Source organism: Bubalus kerabau, chromosome 7, assembly GCF_029407905.1.
Source record: "Bubalus kerabau isolate K-KA32 ecotype Philippines breed swamp buffalo chromosome 7, PCC_UOA_SB_1v2, whole genome shotgun sequence".
Classification (NCBI taxonomy): Eukaryota; Metazoa; Chordata; class Mammalia; order Artiodactyla; family Bovidae; genus Bubalus; species Bubalus kerabau.
Genome location: NC_073630.1, coordinates 40,210,321 through 40,226,267, shown reverse-complemented (window position 1 = coordinate 40,226,267; position 15,947 = coordinate 40,210,321). Strand labels below are relative to the sequence as shown.

Genomic DNA, 15,947 nt, shown 5'->3' with positions numbered 1-15,947 from the left:
ATTGTTTTTTTCAGTCTGTCTGCCCTCTGATGGAAAAGGATAAGAGGCTTATGGAAGGTTTCTGGTGGGAGAGACTGACTGAGGGGGAAACTGGGTCCTGTTCTGGTGGGCGGGGCTGTGCTCAGTAAATCTTTAATCCAATTTTCTCTTGATGGATGGAGCTATGTTCCCTCCCTGCTATTTACCTGGGGCCAAACTATGGTGGAGGTAATGAAGATGATGGTGATGTCAAATGGGAAAGTAGAAGAGTAGAAGAAACAGGTTCTCAGAGTATTACAATCAATACAATAAATGTAAAATCAAAGAGTTAGGATGATACTGATATGAAGAAAAGTTAGCCCAGGCACAGAGAAAGCAAGCAGGCCTGTTGAAGAGGTGGCAGCGCTGAGCCGGCTCCCAAAGGCTGAGTGCATGTCAGGCAGGACGGGCATGGTGTGAGGGGTGCGGTTTCCCAGCAGAGGAAAGAAGGTATGCAAAGAGAGACGCGATGGCTGACAGCACCCTGTGAAGGAAGAGTAAAAGGGGGTGCGGGAGAGGTAAGGAATTTGGACTTTATGCTGGCAGCAATAGGGTATCACTGAATGTTAACAGGGAAGGACAAGACGCAGTCAAATTTGCATTTCATAAAGATATTCTCTGCACAAATTAGATTCTGGAAGACCAGAGAGGGGAAAATCATTTAGGAGAGTATTGCAGTTATCTAGGTGGAAAATGGTAATTATCTGGGAATAAAAAGGAAGGGAAAACATATTTAAGTGATGTTAAGGAGTTAAAACTGTATTGATTTGTTGAGAAAATGGAAAGCCAAGGATAAAGGAGAGGAAGAGCTTTAGAATGATTCCAAGGATGATGGCACCATTCACTGATACAGGACCTGCAAGAGAGAACAAGGCTGAGTGGAATGTTAAGGTTCTTTCCAGCTTGTGGGGTCTGAGGCACCAATTGAACTTGCAAACAGAGCAACTTGGTAAGGAATAGGTACCTGGTAGGAGACAGATCTGGGCTGTATCTTAAAATTTTAATCCCACAGATGGAAACTGAAGACATGGGAATGGCAAAAACAAAGAGATCCTAAGATGCAACTTCAAAATATAAAATGTTGGTTGAGGAAGAGTTGCCCATGAAAGAGCCTGAAAAGGACATTTAGAGAAGAGGAATATGAAGAAAGAATAAAGTCAAGAGAAGAAAAGGAGAAATTTCAAAAAGGGAGGAGTCCATGGTCTAGAATGCTATAATGACATAAAATAAGGGCCAAGGCAAGTGTATTGGATTTGGCAGCAAAATAACTCATCAACGAGCTTAGTGAGTAGTTTTGGTGGAGGGGTGGATATGAAAGCTGCACTGCAGTAGACTGAGGCTCTAATTGAAGGTAAGAATATGGAGATGGCACAGATCACTTTTCCAAGAAGACTGGCTATGAGGGGGAAGGAAAAAGATGGAGCAGGTTATAGAAATGCCAATAGAATCCAGGGAGATTTGTTTTCATTTCTTAAGATGAGAGAAACTCGATTATCATAATGTGAAGGAGAAAAGATACCACCTCAGCCAAATAAATATAAAATGAAGACATACAGATAGGAAAAAAAATCTTTGCAGGTACCAAATTATTCTAATTTCAAGCTATGCTTTCTCTTGACAGAAAGTGTATGTGTTCATCATTCTATCTCTGTAATTTAGCCCAGCGCCTTGGTCATAATGAGAATTCAAATATATATTGAATGAATAGGTGGGTGAAGAATTTATAGAAGTAAATAAAGTAGTAACAGGTAATACTGAAAATAAGAACACATAAATTGAGAGGATTATGGCTTGCTGTTTTATTTTTTATTTTGGGGTATACAAAAGTCTTGCCAGGCAGGGCATGATTCCTCTGAAACTAGAGACCATGCATGTGTAATAGCACTTGGGACAGCAAAGGAAGTATTTTATTGGCAACATGTATCGATTGGATAGAGAATGTAAACAAACCAGGAGGGGGCTCCAAACTTTGAGGGAAATAGAGGAAATAACTGACTGAGGTTCTCGTCAAGCTGAGAACTGATGGTATGAGGAAAATGAAGGAGCCGATCAGATGAAAATCTGTGAACACATTGTGGCATGTTGAATTTCACAGGAGGAAAATCTCTAGTAGTGACAAATCACAGGTTGTAGCCCTGGGTGTAGGATAAAGTGTAGCAAAGCAAAAGGTTATTAGAGATTAGGAGATTAAAGCACTGTGAGGCCAGAGTGACAAGTGTCTTATCCACATGGACTTTGAGCTCACCCAGGATGATGGCAAGACACAGCGGGACAATAAGAAGATGGTGAGCCCAGTGCCATGAATCTCCATGATAGATGGTAGATAACAATGATAAACGGGGACAGACAGTAGATAACGATAGATGGATTAGATGGTAGATAATGATGATGAAGTAGGCTAGAAGCTGACAGCCAAATGGAAATGGCCTCAAAGGAAAAGATTTCCTTAAAGGAGAAGGAAATGGCAACCCACTCCACTCTTCTTGCCTGGATAAGTCATGGACAGAGGAGCCTGACAGGCTGTAGTCCATGGGGTTACATGCCTGAGCACACATGCATGAGGGTAGAGGGAGATGGGTTGGTAGCAATAAACTGGTAGAACTAAAAAAGAAAAAAAAATGTCGAAACATAATAGATGTGGGAATGGGGAGCTAAGATAATGCAAACCCATCTTCCTGTGACTGTGGTATGAGTGGCATAGGAAATGAGCAACCTCTCACTCAAACTGCTGGAGGGAGACTCATTATTTGGGTGAACAGACCCAGATTAAAAAAGATAAGGCAGAGACTTCCCTGATGGTCCAGGGGTTAAGATTTCATGCTCCCAATGCAGGGACCCTGGGTTTGATCCCTGGTCAGGGAACTAGATCCCACACACCACAACTAAAGACCTCGAGTGCCACAACCAATGATCCAGCATGCTGCAATGAAGACCCGGCACAGCCAGATACATAAATATAAAAAAAAAGGTAATGATAAGGCAGAAGACGCAGTCATAAATCCTTCATGCAACATCATTCAACCAACACATGTGGATCCTATAAAATGGCTGCCTTGCTAACAAACACATGAAAAGATGCTCAACATCACTCATTATCAGAGAAATGCAAATCAAAACCACAATGAGGTACCGTCTCATGTCGGTCAGAATGGCTGCTATCAAAAAGTCTATAAACAATAAATGCTGGAGAGGGTGCAGAGAAAAAGGAACCCTCTTACACTGTTGGTGGGAATGCAAACTAGTACAGCCACTATGGAGAACAGTGTGGAGATTCCTTAAAAAACTGAAAACAGAACTGCCTTATGACCCAGCAATCCCACTGCTGGGCATTCACACTGAGGAAACCAGAATTGAAAGAGACACGTGTACCCCAATGTTCATCGCAGCACTGTTTATAATAGTCAGGACATGGAAGCAACCTAGATGTCCATTGGCAGATGAATGGATAAGAAAGCTGTGGTACATATTCACAATGGAATATTACTCAGCTATTAAAAAGAATCAGCATTTGAATCAGTTCTAATGAGGTGTATGAAACTGGAGCCTATTTTACATAGCAAAGTAAGTCAGAAAGAAAAACACCAATACAGTATACTAACACATATATGTGGAATTTAGAAAGATGGTAACGATGACCTTGTATGCGAGACAGCAAAAGAGACACAGATGTAAAGAACAGTCTTTTGGACTCTGGGAGAAGGCGAGGGTGGGATGGTTTGAGAGAATACCACTGAAACATGTATATTACCATATGTGAAACAGATCTCCAGTCCAGGTTCGATGCATGATACAGGGTGCTCAGGGCTGGTGCACTGGGATGACCCAGAGGGATGGGATGGGGAGGGAGGTGGGAGGGGGATTCAGGATGGGGAATGCATGTACACCTATGGCTGATTCATGTCAATGTATAGCAAAACCACCACAATACTGTAAAGTAATTAGCCTCCAATTAAAATTTTTAAAAATGGCTGCCTTGTTGTTAATGACAATTAGCAGGGTGCACTCACCATTATTTGGTAGATACGTCCTTGTACACTGCTGTAACTCTATAGCCTTCTTTGGAAGAAAATGAGCCAGCAATATCATGCACAAAATCCTAAAACATAATTTAAAAGGTCTTAGTATTTCTAAAGTTTAGAGGCTTATGGTTAAAACAGAATGAAGCAAACTCTGTAGGCAAACTTCAGAATTCTCCCTCGTTCCCCATTCACTGCTAGGGACTGGACAGTAGCCTTAAGACTTTACTCTTGCTCCTTACATCTGTCCCTCAAGTCCTCTTACAGGGCCCTCAGAGAGACCACTACCTTTCTCTGACTTGAAAAAGTTAAATAACTTGGCACTGAAAAGCAGGGTTCAGAAATTCTGAAAATGCTATTTCCCATAAGTGATATATATTTTTAAAAATAGAAAAACTTTCCTTTCAGCTTTACAACAGGCTAAAAGGGTTTCTGTGATCTCTAGAAAGCCATTCCTTGTAAGTGAGCCTGAAGCATCATACGATCCCTCATCATGATATCGCTCTCTGTACTTCATGATGATACAAATGATGGTCAGGCGTCAACTCCTTTTGTCTCTTATGAGCTATGTTGAGGCTCTTGGAAGGTCACTGCACTTGAGAGACGTGGACTCACCTGACCCAGTCTCTGTGGTTCAGGACATGTTTCCTGGAGCACGCAGTGACCAAGTTGTGACCTGAAGCAACAGAAAGCAGGCACATTCACAAGACTGAGGACTGCAAGAAGTTCGATATACTAAATCTCCGAGTACACAGTAAGGAATGACAGGAGACCCAAGATATAAGAAGGGGCATGAGAAACCACGTTAAGGAATGTGATTTGTACTTGGAGGAATGGGACAGGGATGAACAGGAGCTTCTGCTGATTTCTACTACTTCCACACAACTCAGTGGCTGACGTGGACTGTGGAGTCCATATAGAGAGTACAACTCTCATATAGAGAGTACAACTCTACCTCTATAGCATCATTACCACCTGTCCCCCACCCCCAACCAAGCACATCTAACCCACCCAGTTTCCCAAGCTGCAGGAGCAGGACCCTAAATCTTCTAGTATTATCAAAGAAGAAAATAAAGGACTGAGTCAGCCCTCAGCTGACTGGCCCAACTGTATCATCAGTATGAGAAGTCTGTAAAGGGAAACTGGCCATTGGTTCTGTATGACCTTTTCTAGATGGGGGTCTGGGTAAGCGGTAAGAAATGGGAGATAACAGAGTTTGGAAGCTGCAGAAAAATGTGTGATGTTAAAAATTCAATCTAATCATGTTTTTTTAAATATTGCTTCTGTTTAATATTTTGCTTTTTTGGGCCATGAAGCATGTGGGATCTTAGCTCCCTGACCAGGAATCGAACTTGCACCCCCTGCATTGGAAGGCAAAGTCTTAACCACTGGACTTCCAGAGAAGTCCCAATCTAATCATTTTTTTAAATGTCAATGATTCCACACTATAGAGATAACAGGGATTCCTAACTGATTTTAAATTAGGTTACTGCTACTGACAAATGGAAGATGAAAGTTTAACATGGCCATTTGTTAGCAGGTCTGCATGAGTCCCAGTGCTATTTGCCCTCATCTAATCTTATTCTGCTCTTCCTGGGAAGCTCAAGGTAGCCATGAGATAAAGGCCAGTGTTAGGTGAACAATGGTAAGAAGCCATTCTAGTTTCTTCCTCCCCACCTTCCGGAGTCAGGCACTTTTATTTCAGTCGCTGCGAGATCACAGAGAGGCAAGCTGTATTTCCAAAGGGAGCTAAAGCATTATGCTGATCTTAACAGGCGAATCCAAGTCCTATCTGGTCCCAAGTTAATCACTAGTACGTGTCAAAAACTACCTAAATAAACACACTTTCAGTGACTTTCTAACAGACAGTAGAAAATCAAAGATTTTCTTAACCAAATATCAAGGATTTTCTTAACCAAATATAGTGGTTTGAGTATGGGGAAAGTAAACACAGGAATGGTTTTAGTTAATGGCATAGCTGACATCTGGCTTTTGTTTTTTCTGCACATGGCAGATGTCTAAAGATTCTTTCACTTATGGGAGTTTTCATGACATCCATCCATGTTTCTACCTCTTGAAATTTTTCTCAGTGGCCTACCAGCATTTAAGACCAAAACAAAAATGTAATGGGTCCCTACTGTGTGTCATGCCCTGTACCAGGTGCCACGATATTTACCCAAAGTCCTGGAAACCCAAAAACACAATGCAAAAGGACATATTAGAAAAATAAATAAACTTCCAGTCTCCATATCCTATTAACATCAACTTTCAGCTGTATTTGATCATGAAGTCTTACATTACTTACAAGGTAATTGCTATTATAAAAATGGGATAGGTCATTAATAGTCTCATTTTCCAAAACCCATTTGATATATGCTCTAAATTATGCTACTTCCAACAAAGTGTGCACTTTGAACTTGCAAACAAAAAAACTATCTTCATACAGTATGCATTCTAACTCTTGAAATAAATGTACCTGCAAGTCATAGTTTAAGATAGAATACATATGCTTATCATGTTTATTGCAGTTGAATTTCAGAAGGGGAGCTAAGAAATTTATAGAAACTAGAAGGTTTGGCATTAATGAAGTCAAGTGGCCTCTTGAACTTTAAACTTCCACATCACAATATGAAGCTGGTTCTAAGATAAGAAATATAATAAATTCTCTCCTAAGGATGGACCTGAATCTCTGATTGCTCAGAGGCTGAATTAACCAGAGACCATGGCGTTTGATGGTACTTGGAAGGTAGACAGAAATGAGAACTATGAAAAGTTCATGGAAAAAATGGGTAAGTGCTTAATACTTTAACAGCTTGTTCTTCTGTTTTTCACAGACATCTTTAACTCCTTCTAAACCTCAAGTCTTAGGCAATGGCACCTGTTGTGCTGGTGAGGATCAAGAATCGGTGCTGGTTCAGAGTAGGGAAAATCACATTCTCACTTCTTACATTAGAAAGAATACACTCTCACCAGTGGAAGAAAAGATTCTTGGGCACTATTCTCTAAAACACAAAAAACATCCAGATATGTTTCATTTATGTTAACTGGTGACTGAAAATTGAATAGTTTTTTGTTTGTTTAGAAAGTAAAATATGGCAGAGCATAGTGATAACTTTCATACTTTAAAATATTAAATTCTAGGGGATGGAAAAGCAAAGGCCATATAATAGAGCAATGAAAACAAATGAGACTTAATTCTCTTCCTCTGACTTGCAGAGCTTTTGGAATGATCTCATGACAGCATGTAGTTTCTACAAAAGTTTTAATTTAACAGATTTTAATATCTACACCACTACTCTGGCAGCCCATACACTGAACACTTTGGGCAAAAAGATTTGTCATTCCCTAAAAATAAAAATCTGCATCAATTATATCCTGTAGTTTAGGAATTCCAAGTTCACATTTATGGAATTTGTAGATTCTTATAATAATGAATTTGACCGTAATATTTGCTAATTTTCTCATTTCTATGATAGAAACACCACAAAAAGCAAAGAGAATTATGAAATTCAAAATTTTAAAGCCATGGAAAACAAAGGGACATTAAAAAAGAAAGTGTACCATACATGTGGAATTAAAGTAGTATATATCCTTATAAATATATAAATGTACTTTCTTAATCCTTCATTTGATATCCCTGGAATTTGACTTACTTAACATTGAAACAAAAATATTTATAATTTTTTTAAAAATTACTCAAAGATTCTACAATTCTATGCTTCATTTAATTTTTTTCAGTTTTAGAAAAATAGTTTAATATGATTGAGCTTGAACTTTTTCTACAGAAGCAATCTGAATGCTCTTGCGCAAAGGCAATATGATCAGGTATTCCTCTTCACCCACAAAATATTAACTGGTTAATTAACTAGTTAAAACAGAACTTGGAAAAGTAGCACTTTCCATGGCATTTTGACTTTATTTCCTCCATTCTCTTTGTCTTTGCAGGTATTAATGTGGTGAAAAGGAAGCTTGCAGCTCATGATAATTTGAAACTGATAATTACACAAGAAGGAAATAAATTCACAGTCAAAGAATCAAGCACTTTTCGAAGCATTGAAATTATTTTTGAGCTTGGTGTCACTTTTAATTACAGCCTCGCAGATGGAACTGAACTCAGTGTAAGAAATTTTTTATAAGCAAAGCATTCCTGATTTTTCTACATACTGCAAAAATAATCTCTGTTTTCTTCCACTGGATCGGTTAATGAATGTAGGTCTCCTTCATTTACTGAAGCAGTCAGTGGAGTTTATCCATATTAAACATCATACAAGTTAGCAGAGTATTTAAAAATGTTTTGATTTTCATATGTTATCTATTAAAGAACCTGGATTAAACAACAATTAGAAAAATATCCTTTGAATGACTGAGTATACACCTATTCATAAAGAAAATGTCAGTGTTTTCAACATATCTGACAGCAATAAAAGCTTCTAGAGCTATCTAACTTAACTAAAATAGACGTGTAATTGAAATGATAAAATAAGTGAATAAATTAGTGAATGAATGTGTGACCAAATAGAAAGGTCCAATGTTACAATGTAGGTCACTGGGAATTCATTTTACTATTTAAGATCTAAAATTTTAAGATATAAAACAGGGTCACATTTTTCAACTGATTTTTAAAAAAATGTTTCCACTTAGAACTTTTCAGGTTAAATTAAACATGTTTGCAATGACAATTAAGCTGTCAACTATTTTATCAATTATGGCTGTTTCATCTGTTACCACAATTACATAAGTTAAAACAAGTACAAGCTTGTTAACTTCTCTGTTAAACTAATATGAACCATGATTAAACTTAGAACACTCTTTTTAATGTGAAAGACTTAGTAAAGAGAAGTCCCGATTATCTGCCTTACAATTCGGCATGAAACTACAGAGCCAGATGGTTACCAGCCTGTACTCTAGAGCCCCGGTAATCTAGGTGCAAGCTTGGCTTTGTGACTTTAATTACTGTATTTCAGTTTTTTCATCTGTGCAACGGAGATAAACATATCTACTTCATAGGGTTACAGTGAAGTTTGAAGAAGTAGATCTGTAGGCCTCTGAACAGTGCCTGACACGTGTAAGACCCTTAAAAATGGTTTTTTTATTATTATTTTGAAATCTTATACAGGGGGCGTGGGCCCTGGAGGGAGATAAACTTGTCGGAAAATTTAAACGGTTGGACAATGGAAATGAACTAAATACTGTCCGAGAAATTATAGGTGGCGAGATGGTCCAGGTGAGTTATTTTCCAAAGACAAAAATAATTACATAGCAGTGATTTTTATCTGGGGGGTTGCTGAGTAAAATCATCAATAAACAGACTATTACTTTTCTCATAAATCTTTCTGAGTTTTAAAATATAGGTATTTTCTGATGCCTATTTGAAGAGAACTTACATACATCAACACATTGAGCCTATTTTAACTGAAAATGTGACTACAAACCAAAACATATTTTTAAATGAATGTCTCCTCTATCTGTATAAAATGTGACTATCAAGTACAAGAAAAAAAATACATTTTGAAGCTAAATACTACTAATATTTTTCTTAATTGAGCCTCTAATCTTAATGTCAAATTCTTCTATGTTTATGAACACCTTTCAGACTTACACTTATGAAGGTGTGGAAGCCAAGAGGATTTTCAAAAAGGAATGAGCACTGTTCCTGGAGCATTTCCCAGAACACAGATTAGATGGAAAATCTATATGGAACCAGAAATGCTTTCCTCTCCTCATCTGGTTTAAGTTGCTGATTGATTAGATCTTTTATAAGCATTGGTCAATGGCTTATATTTCCAGTCTCACCAAAGAAAAACATGTAAAAGCTAATTAGGATTTAACTTGTCTTACATTTTCTAAGATGTATTTACTGGTGTTCTAAAAGAATGTGACATTTTAAAAAACATATGAATAAATATTGTTCCCACATTGCTTTAAAAGTAGTCTTTCTTAAAAAAAAAAAAAAGACATATTCATTAATAGACTGTTTTGGGTTTTTCCCCACATTTGGTAAATTAAAGACATATATTGCATGGGGGTCTTTATAATCTTGTGCTGGTTGTAAATATTTCCCTTAGCAACATTTATTATAAAAATAATACATATTTAACCAGAAAGTTTAGAACTAAGAAAAACAAATGCAAAATAAATATTTCCATAAACCCATAAGCCAGAGATAATCACTATTTTGATTTTAATAGAGATCCTCCATCTTCTTCTCTGGCTGTGGATTTGTGTATTTCTTCATACATACATACCACTCTGAACAAAACGACAGGAAACAAATGATGTGCTAAGGCAAAGTGCATTTTATTTTTCTACATTGCCAGTGATTCCCAGACCTGGGTAAGCAGCAGGATCATCTAAGAAACTTAAGAAGTGTTTGCATGCTTAATCCCTACCATTATCCTGTTAGATCAGAATCTCTGAAAACAGAACCAGGGATTTTAGAGAACTCCCAAGTGATTCTGATGCAGCAGGTACACTAACCAGTCTTTGAGAACAAGTGGGCTATCAGGCACCAAAAGTGTCATCTTCAAGTGTCACCCCTCCCCTTTTATTCATAAACACATACACTTACAGGTTTTCAGGGCCCCCAAAGTTTTCCTTCACTCATATACTCACATAATATACTACTTTATGTATTTCAACCAATTGCATTTTAGGTCGGTGTGTATACAGGGCGCAGAGGTGGTAAATTTTTTAAGCATTTGGCTCTATGGATTTTTGTTTTGACTATTTTTCACATTGATGAAGGTAATAGCTAACATTTATATAGTTCTTACAAAGTTCCAGGTACGGTTCTAAGTTGTATATAGACATGGCAGATACATTACAATGTAGAAAGAAAAATGTTTGTGTACATGTTGAAGACGAACAGATTGAAGAATATAATCTTTTACAAAAACAAGAACTTAAATCCACTGTTCATTTTATAACTGTATTAAAATCTTCACATTGAAAACAGTAACTACTTAGATTTTTCACACACTTTCTAGAAATGAAGGTTCAAAGTGCTTCTACCTCTCGGATCTTGTCTACATATGTGAAGTAGGAAAAGGGCAGGTGTTAATTTCATCTGACAGTGGAAAATCTATAGTATGGAGAGGTTTATTTGCTTGTCTAATGTTGCAGAGAGTCCATAAGGAACACAGGAATTAAATGTAGGTCTTGACTCTTAGTACATTATCATCTATGCTATTACTCAGCCTAATACAAAGAAATATATCTTAAAAAAAAAAAAACAACCAAAAACCCTTAATTCCTTCGTGGCACCCAAGAATAGCACTCCAAAGGAGTCAGATCAGACTGTAAAATAATGGCAATTAAGTGGTTAGGCACTTATCTATTTCTAGCCTTATTGCAGGCTCACTTTTCTTTGAATAATTTACATCCTTTCTTAGCACTAAATCTCCACTATTTATTAGTACTAGAGAGCAGCGTATTGTTTGCTAAGTGACTGCCATTGTTATAACCTCTCTGGGAAACTGACCTTGATATCGTGCCAACTGAAAGGACCAAGAGAGGGCGTCTGACCCAACAGCAGCCTCTCTAACACAGTCTGGCCAGTTTATGAACTCTGTGCAGAACGAACAACAGCAAACAGAACCTAGAATGAATTTCAGAGATACACAATAATTGGTAGAAGGAAAAAGGTTTCAAGAGGACAAAGAGGGCAGACAGTAAGTAAAAACCATGAGTACGAGAAGCTGTGAGCAAGCAAGACCCGCGGGGTAAACTGCAGAATACCCGGAGCGGTTGTCACAGGAGCAGCTGGGTGGGAAAAGCTGAAGATTTACACATGGAATATGGCATTTGGGGTTCCCTTCAAACTGCTTCCTTCCCAATCTAGGATAGGGAGGTAGTGGAGAGTAGTACAGAAGAAATGAGGTTGGTCACAGTTGACAATTGTTGCAGCTGTTTAAAACAATCCCCTTATTACCTACCTATCTGACATGCTGACACCTCACAGGTCCACTGGGTACCTAGTAGGAACATTAAACTTATCTCCCTACTTCTGTATGTATTTGACATTTTCCATAATAAAACATTAAAAATTTTAACACATACATATATAAATCCAGAAGCCAACCACTTCCCATCACTTCCATTGCTATCATCTTGGTCACCACTAATCTTTCCTCTGATTACTATAATAATCCCTAAAAAGCCTTTTTCAACATAGCACTCAGAATGATCCTTTAAAAATCAAAATCAGATGAGGTCACTCCTCTGCACAATATACTGCAATGTCTCCCATTTCTTTTACAGAAAAAGCCAATGTCCTAAAATGGCCTATAAGACTCTAGGTGATCAGATCCCCTTATTACCTATCTGACATGTGTTCCTTTTCTTGGACTATCTGGGGGAAGAATGTTTCAAGTGGAGGAAATACCCTAGAACAAAGGCCTTAAGGCAGGAACAGGCCTGTAAATTTGAATAACACAGATTACCTTGTAAGATGACCTCTCCAAGGTCATCTAGAGATTATAAAAAACGTGACCAATGTTCAGGAAATAGAGGCTGACTCAGCCTTCCTAGAACTCAGGAATGATGTGGCAAAAAGGGAACGGGTTTTAGAATCACATAGACTTACCCAAACTCTTATCTTTCCCATTACTGACTAAAATTCAAGTTCTCAGCCTTAATTTTTCTTACTTGAAAAACAGGGAAAAGTAGCAATGATTTTCTGATGTTCTATCAACTGAGGTATTATATACAAAACGTCTAGCAGAGTGCTCAGCACATAGCTCGTACACAATAAATGTTACCAAGTAATACGCCCCTGTGCCCTTCTCTTGCAGAGAAAACAGAGCAAAGTCTGGCTGGAGAAGACAAGAGAATTCTCTTCTTAACATAGCCATCACGAGGCCTGTGTGGTAGATGGACCCTAGCTGGTAGATGAGAACTCTTAGTTCTGGTTCAAGCTGTGACAACTAGATGGGGACTTGAGGCCAGTCATTTCATCGCTTTGGAATTTAGTTCAATCATCTTTAAAATGAGCTAACTAGGCCTCGATTGCTAAGATACAGTCCTGAGATCCTGTCTCCGAAAAACAGTCAGGGACTCTGCCCTAAATAGCCCCCCTGGTATGCAGCACAGGGACGTGTTGCAAGGACAGAGGGTGGGGTGGTGAGAGGAAGACGTCTTCCAAATTCTAAAGCCTGGCTGGCTTCATGGCTGTGTGACCTGTGCAGGCCCAGGAATGGGCTTCATTGAATGCTCTGCTGCGAGAGTCTCAAAATTCTCAATAAAGTTTGAACAACGAGATCTGCATTTTCATTTTATAGTGAGACCTGCAAATTACGTGCTCAGTCCTGTTCCTAGGAGATGAGTATGAATAAGTAAGATATTTTTCTATCATTAATTAGAGACTGGCAGCAAGACCCCTGGTGGGTGAGATAGTTGTCCGGGGCAGAACAGAAGTGGGAGGGGGTTTTGATGGGATCAAGAGGGGAGGGTGATGATGGATGAACTTTTCCAAGTACAGCTGACCCGTCAACAACAGTAGGGGTTAGAGGTGCCACCCACCTCCTAGGTGAAGATCCAAGTATTACTTTACAGTCCACCCTGCATATGTACTGCTCCACGAACTTAACCAACCGATCATATATAGTATGTATTTATTGGAAAAAAATCCATGTGTAATAAACTGTACTCTGAAATGTTTCTTTACCTTCTGCGCCTTGCTTCCTCTAAACTGCAGCACAAGACTGCCATCTAGTGGCCAATGACGTGAATTCTTTCAAAGATTTCCAATGTGAGGTCTTTGCATCTCAGCACCTACAGGGTGTTCCAGAAATTTCTGACATACTATACTGTGTAGTTTGTAATAATTATTAAATGCTTTCCTCAGTTTCAACTTCCAAAATAATCAGAAGTAATATGAAGACCCCTTTTCTGTTTTCCTGAACAATTCCCTAAGGCTGCTTTCATCTGTTCTGTTCAACAAGAAATGATTTTAAAAATTTTTAAAAAGGACTAGTAGCAAGTATTCCATGATGAACACCACTGGTCATTAACAATGTCATCAAACTGATTCCAATGCTCAGGTTAATCCTGGGTCTGAATCAGAATACCCAGAATATCATCATCTTCAAAACTGGATGGTCATTTAGGGGTAGGGTTACGCTTTCATTCAGTCTGTGCTAACATGGAGGGTGATATTCAGGCCCAATGACCCACGTTCAAGCTACTGGCTGGAACAGGCATTACTGAACAATTAACCGGAAAAGAAGAGTAAGCAACGCAGCCATAGAAGATGAAGAAAGTGAGGAGCCTGGAGCACATCAACAGTCAGTGTCCCAGGGGGCGTCTCTCATCCATAAGCATCCCCACTGAGAACTCCACCAGATGAAAGGGTTACCGAGGTCCTCCCGGCTAGATTTCCAGGAAGAAAAGAGGGAGCTCACATACTCGTTCAGTGATTATTGCTTAGGACCCCTGTGCAGGGAGAAGACTGCAAACATCTAAAGAAGGGTGAGGAAGTTCTCCCAGGACCTCCACCCAGTGTTAAGACCACATCCCTCAGATTACAGGTGGCATAACTGGTTCTTTTCAAACAATTCAGATATACTCACTGCACTGACTGGAGAAAATCTGAGAGCCAGACAACAATACTCTCTCTCCACTCAAAAACAAGAGAGTCCTTTAGGGAGAGGAGTCTTTACTTAATGCCATTTCTTGTTTTGTTTTGGATAATTTTTTTAAACAAGACCTCAAGATAACAAGTCTACAAAAAGGCTATAAATGTGACATTGAACTTCTTCTTTTTAACACATCCTTAGGGCAGAAAAACCTGAGTGAGGATGGGGCTTATTTCACACTTCCAGTCGCCACTAAGTATTCATCCTGTTCCCATAGCACGACATGCTCATTAATATCACACCATTTTTCTGTATTCAGTTTGCTTGTCTGTCTCCTCTAGTCTGTGAGCTCCATTAGGGTGAAGATAGAGTCTTATATCTATATCCCTACCTCCACTATATCCCTTTAACACACAGTAAACATTAATAACTGCAAAGGAGTGAATAAATGGAACATGCTGAACAGTCTCAGCCTTAGCAAGCCAGCCTTTCCCATCCACTATTCTGAATCCTTACACACAGAATCTCTACTGAAGCAAACAGCCTTAGCTGTTCCTGTACACAGATAAGCTTAATCTGAACTAGATCGACCCTACCTAGATCATAACAGATTAGACCACTTGTTCCAAGAGCAGTCAATCTATATACTTGAGAACAGTCTATGAGAACTTTGTCTAAGACCAGTAATTCTAATTAGTTAAACTAGTTAGGGTCTCATTCTTGGGAATCTGACTTAAATACACAAGAAAGGCACCAGCTAGTAACAATGGATGGTAGAGGGGAATGAAGTTTGCCACCCCCAAAATATATCTCTTTGGCATAATGATTAATTTAGGTTGATAATCTCTAAGAAACAAGTGACTTAGAAAGTCTTTCTACTTTCCTCTTGCCTGCCGAAAATATTTAAATAAAGGGCTTATTCCCAAAATAGAGGTATCACCAGGAATATCTGCAAAGAATATGGGCTAGGTGTGATGGGGGAAATTCCGTGGGGCCTAGAGATCAGAGGCCACCCTATGTCTCATTTTCTCTGCGTGGCCAGCAAACATTTGTTTATCAAACATCTGCTTTTTCATCTTCATGAGAACTGCCTCACTTCCCTTTTAAGTTCCAACATCCTCTTTCATCTCTCGCTGAAGGTGGTACTTAAGGTGAAGGTTTTGGCCATTTTGGCAAGTTACTCCATTTTCCTAGGTATGAAAAAGTGAAAGTGTCAGTCACTCAGTCGTGTCTGACTCTTTGTGACCCCATGGACTGTAGCCCACCAAGCTCCTCAGTCCATGGAATTCTCCAGGCAAGAATACTGGACTGGGTAGCCATTCCCTTCTCCAGGGGATCT

General features: G+C 38.8%; 2 protein-coding genes across 2 annotated transcripts in view; one reads left to right on the top strand and one right to left on the bottom strand.

Moving 5' to 3' along the window:
- LOC129657671 (uncharacterized) overlaps positions 1-15,947 on the bottom strand; it is a 74,041-nt gene that overhangs the window by 45,559 nt on the left and 12,535 nt on the right. Inside the window, exons 2-3 of the mRNA XM_055588065.1 lie at positions 4,650-4,710; positions 4,026-4,114 (exon numbers count right to left, since the gene is read on the bottom strand). Coding sequence (XP_055444040.1) covers positions 4,026-4,114; positions 4,650-4,710 — 150 coding nt within the window. The remainder of the gene's footprint in view (positions 1-4,025; positions 4,115-4,649; positions 4,711-15,947) is intronic.
- Positions 272-9,908, top strand: FABP2 (fatty acid binding protein 2). Its single transcript, XM_055588066.1, has 5 exons — positions 272-468; positions 6,709-6,823; positions 7,980-8,152; positions 9,151-9,258; positions 9,628-9,908. The coding sequence occupies exons 2-5, from the start codon at positions 6,757-6,759 to the stop codon at positions 9,676-9,678; spliced, it is 399 nt and encodes a 132-aa protein (XP_055444041.1). The 5' UTR covers positions 272-468; positions 6,709-6,756; the 3' UTR covers positions 9,679-9,908.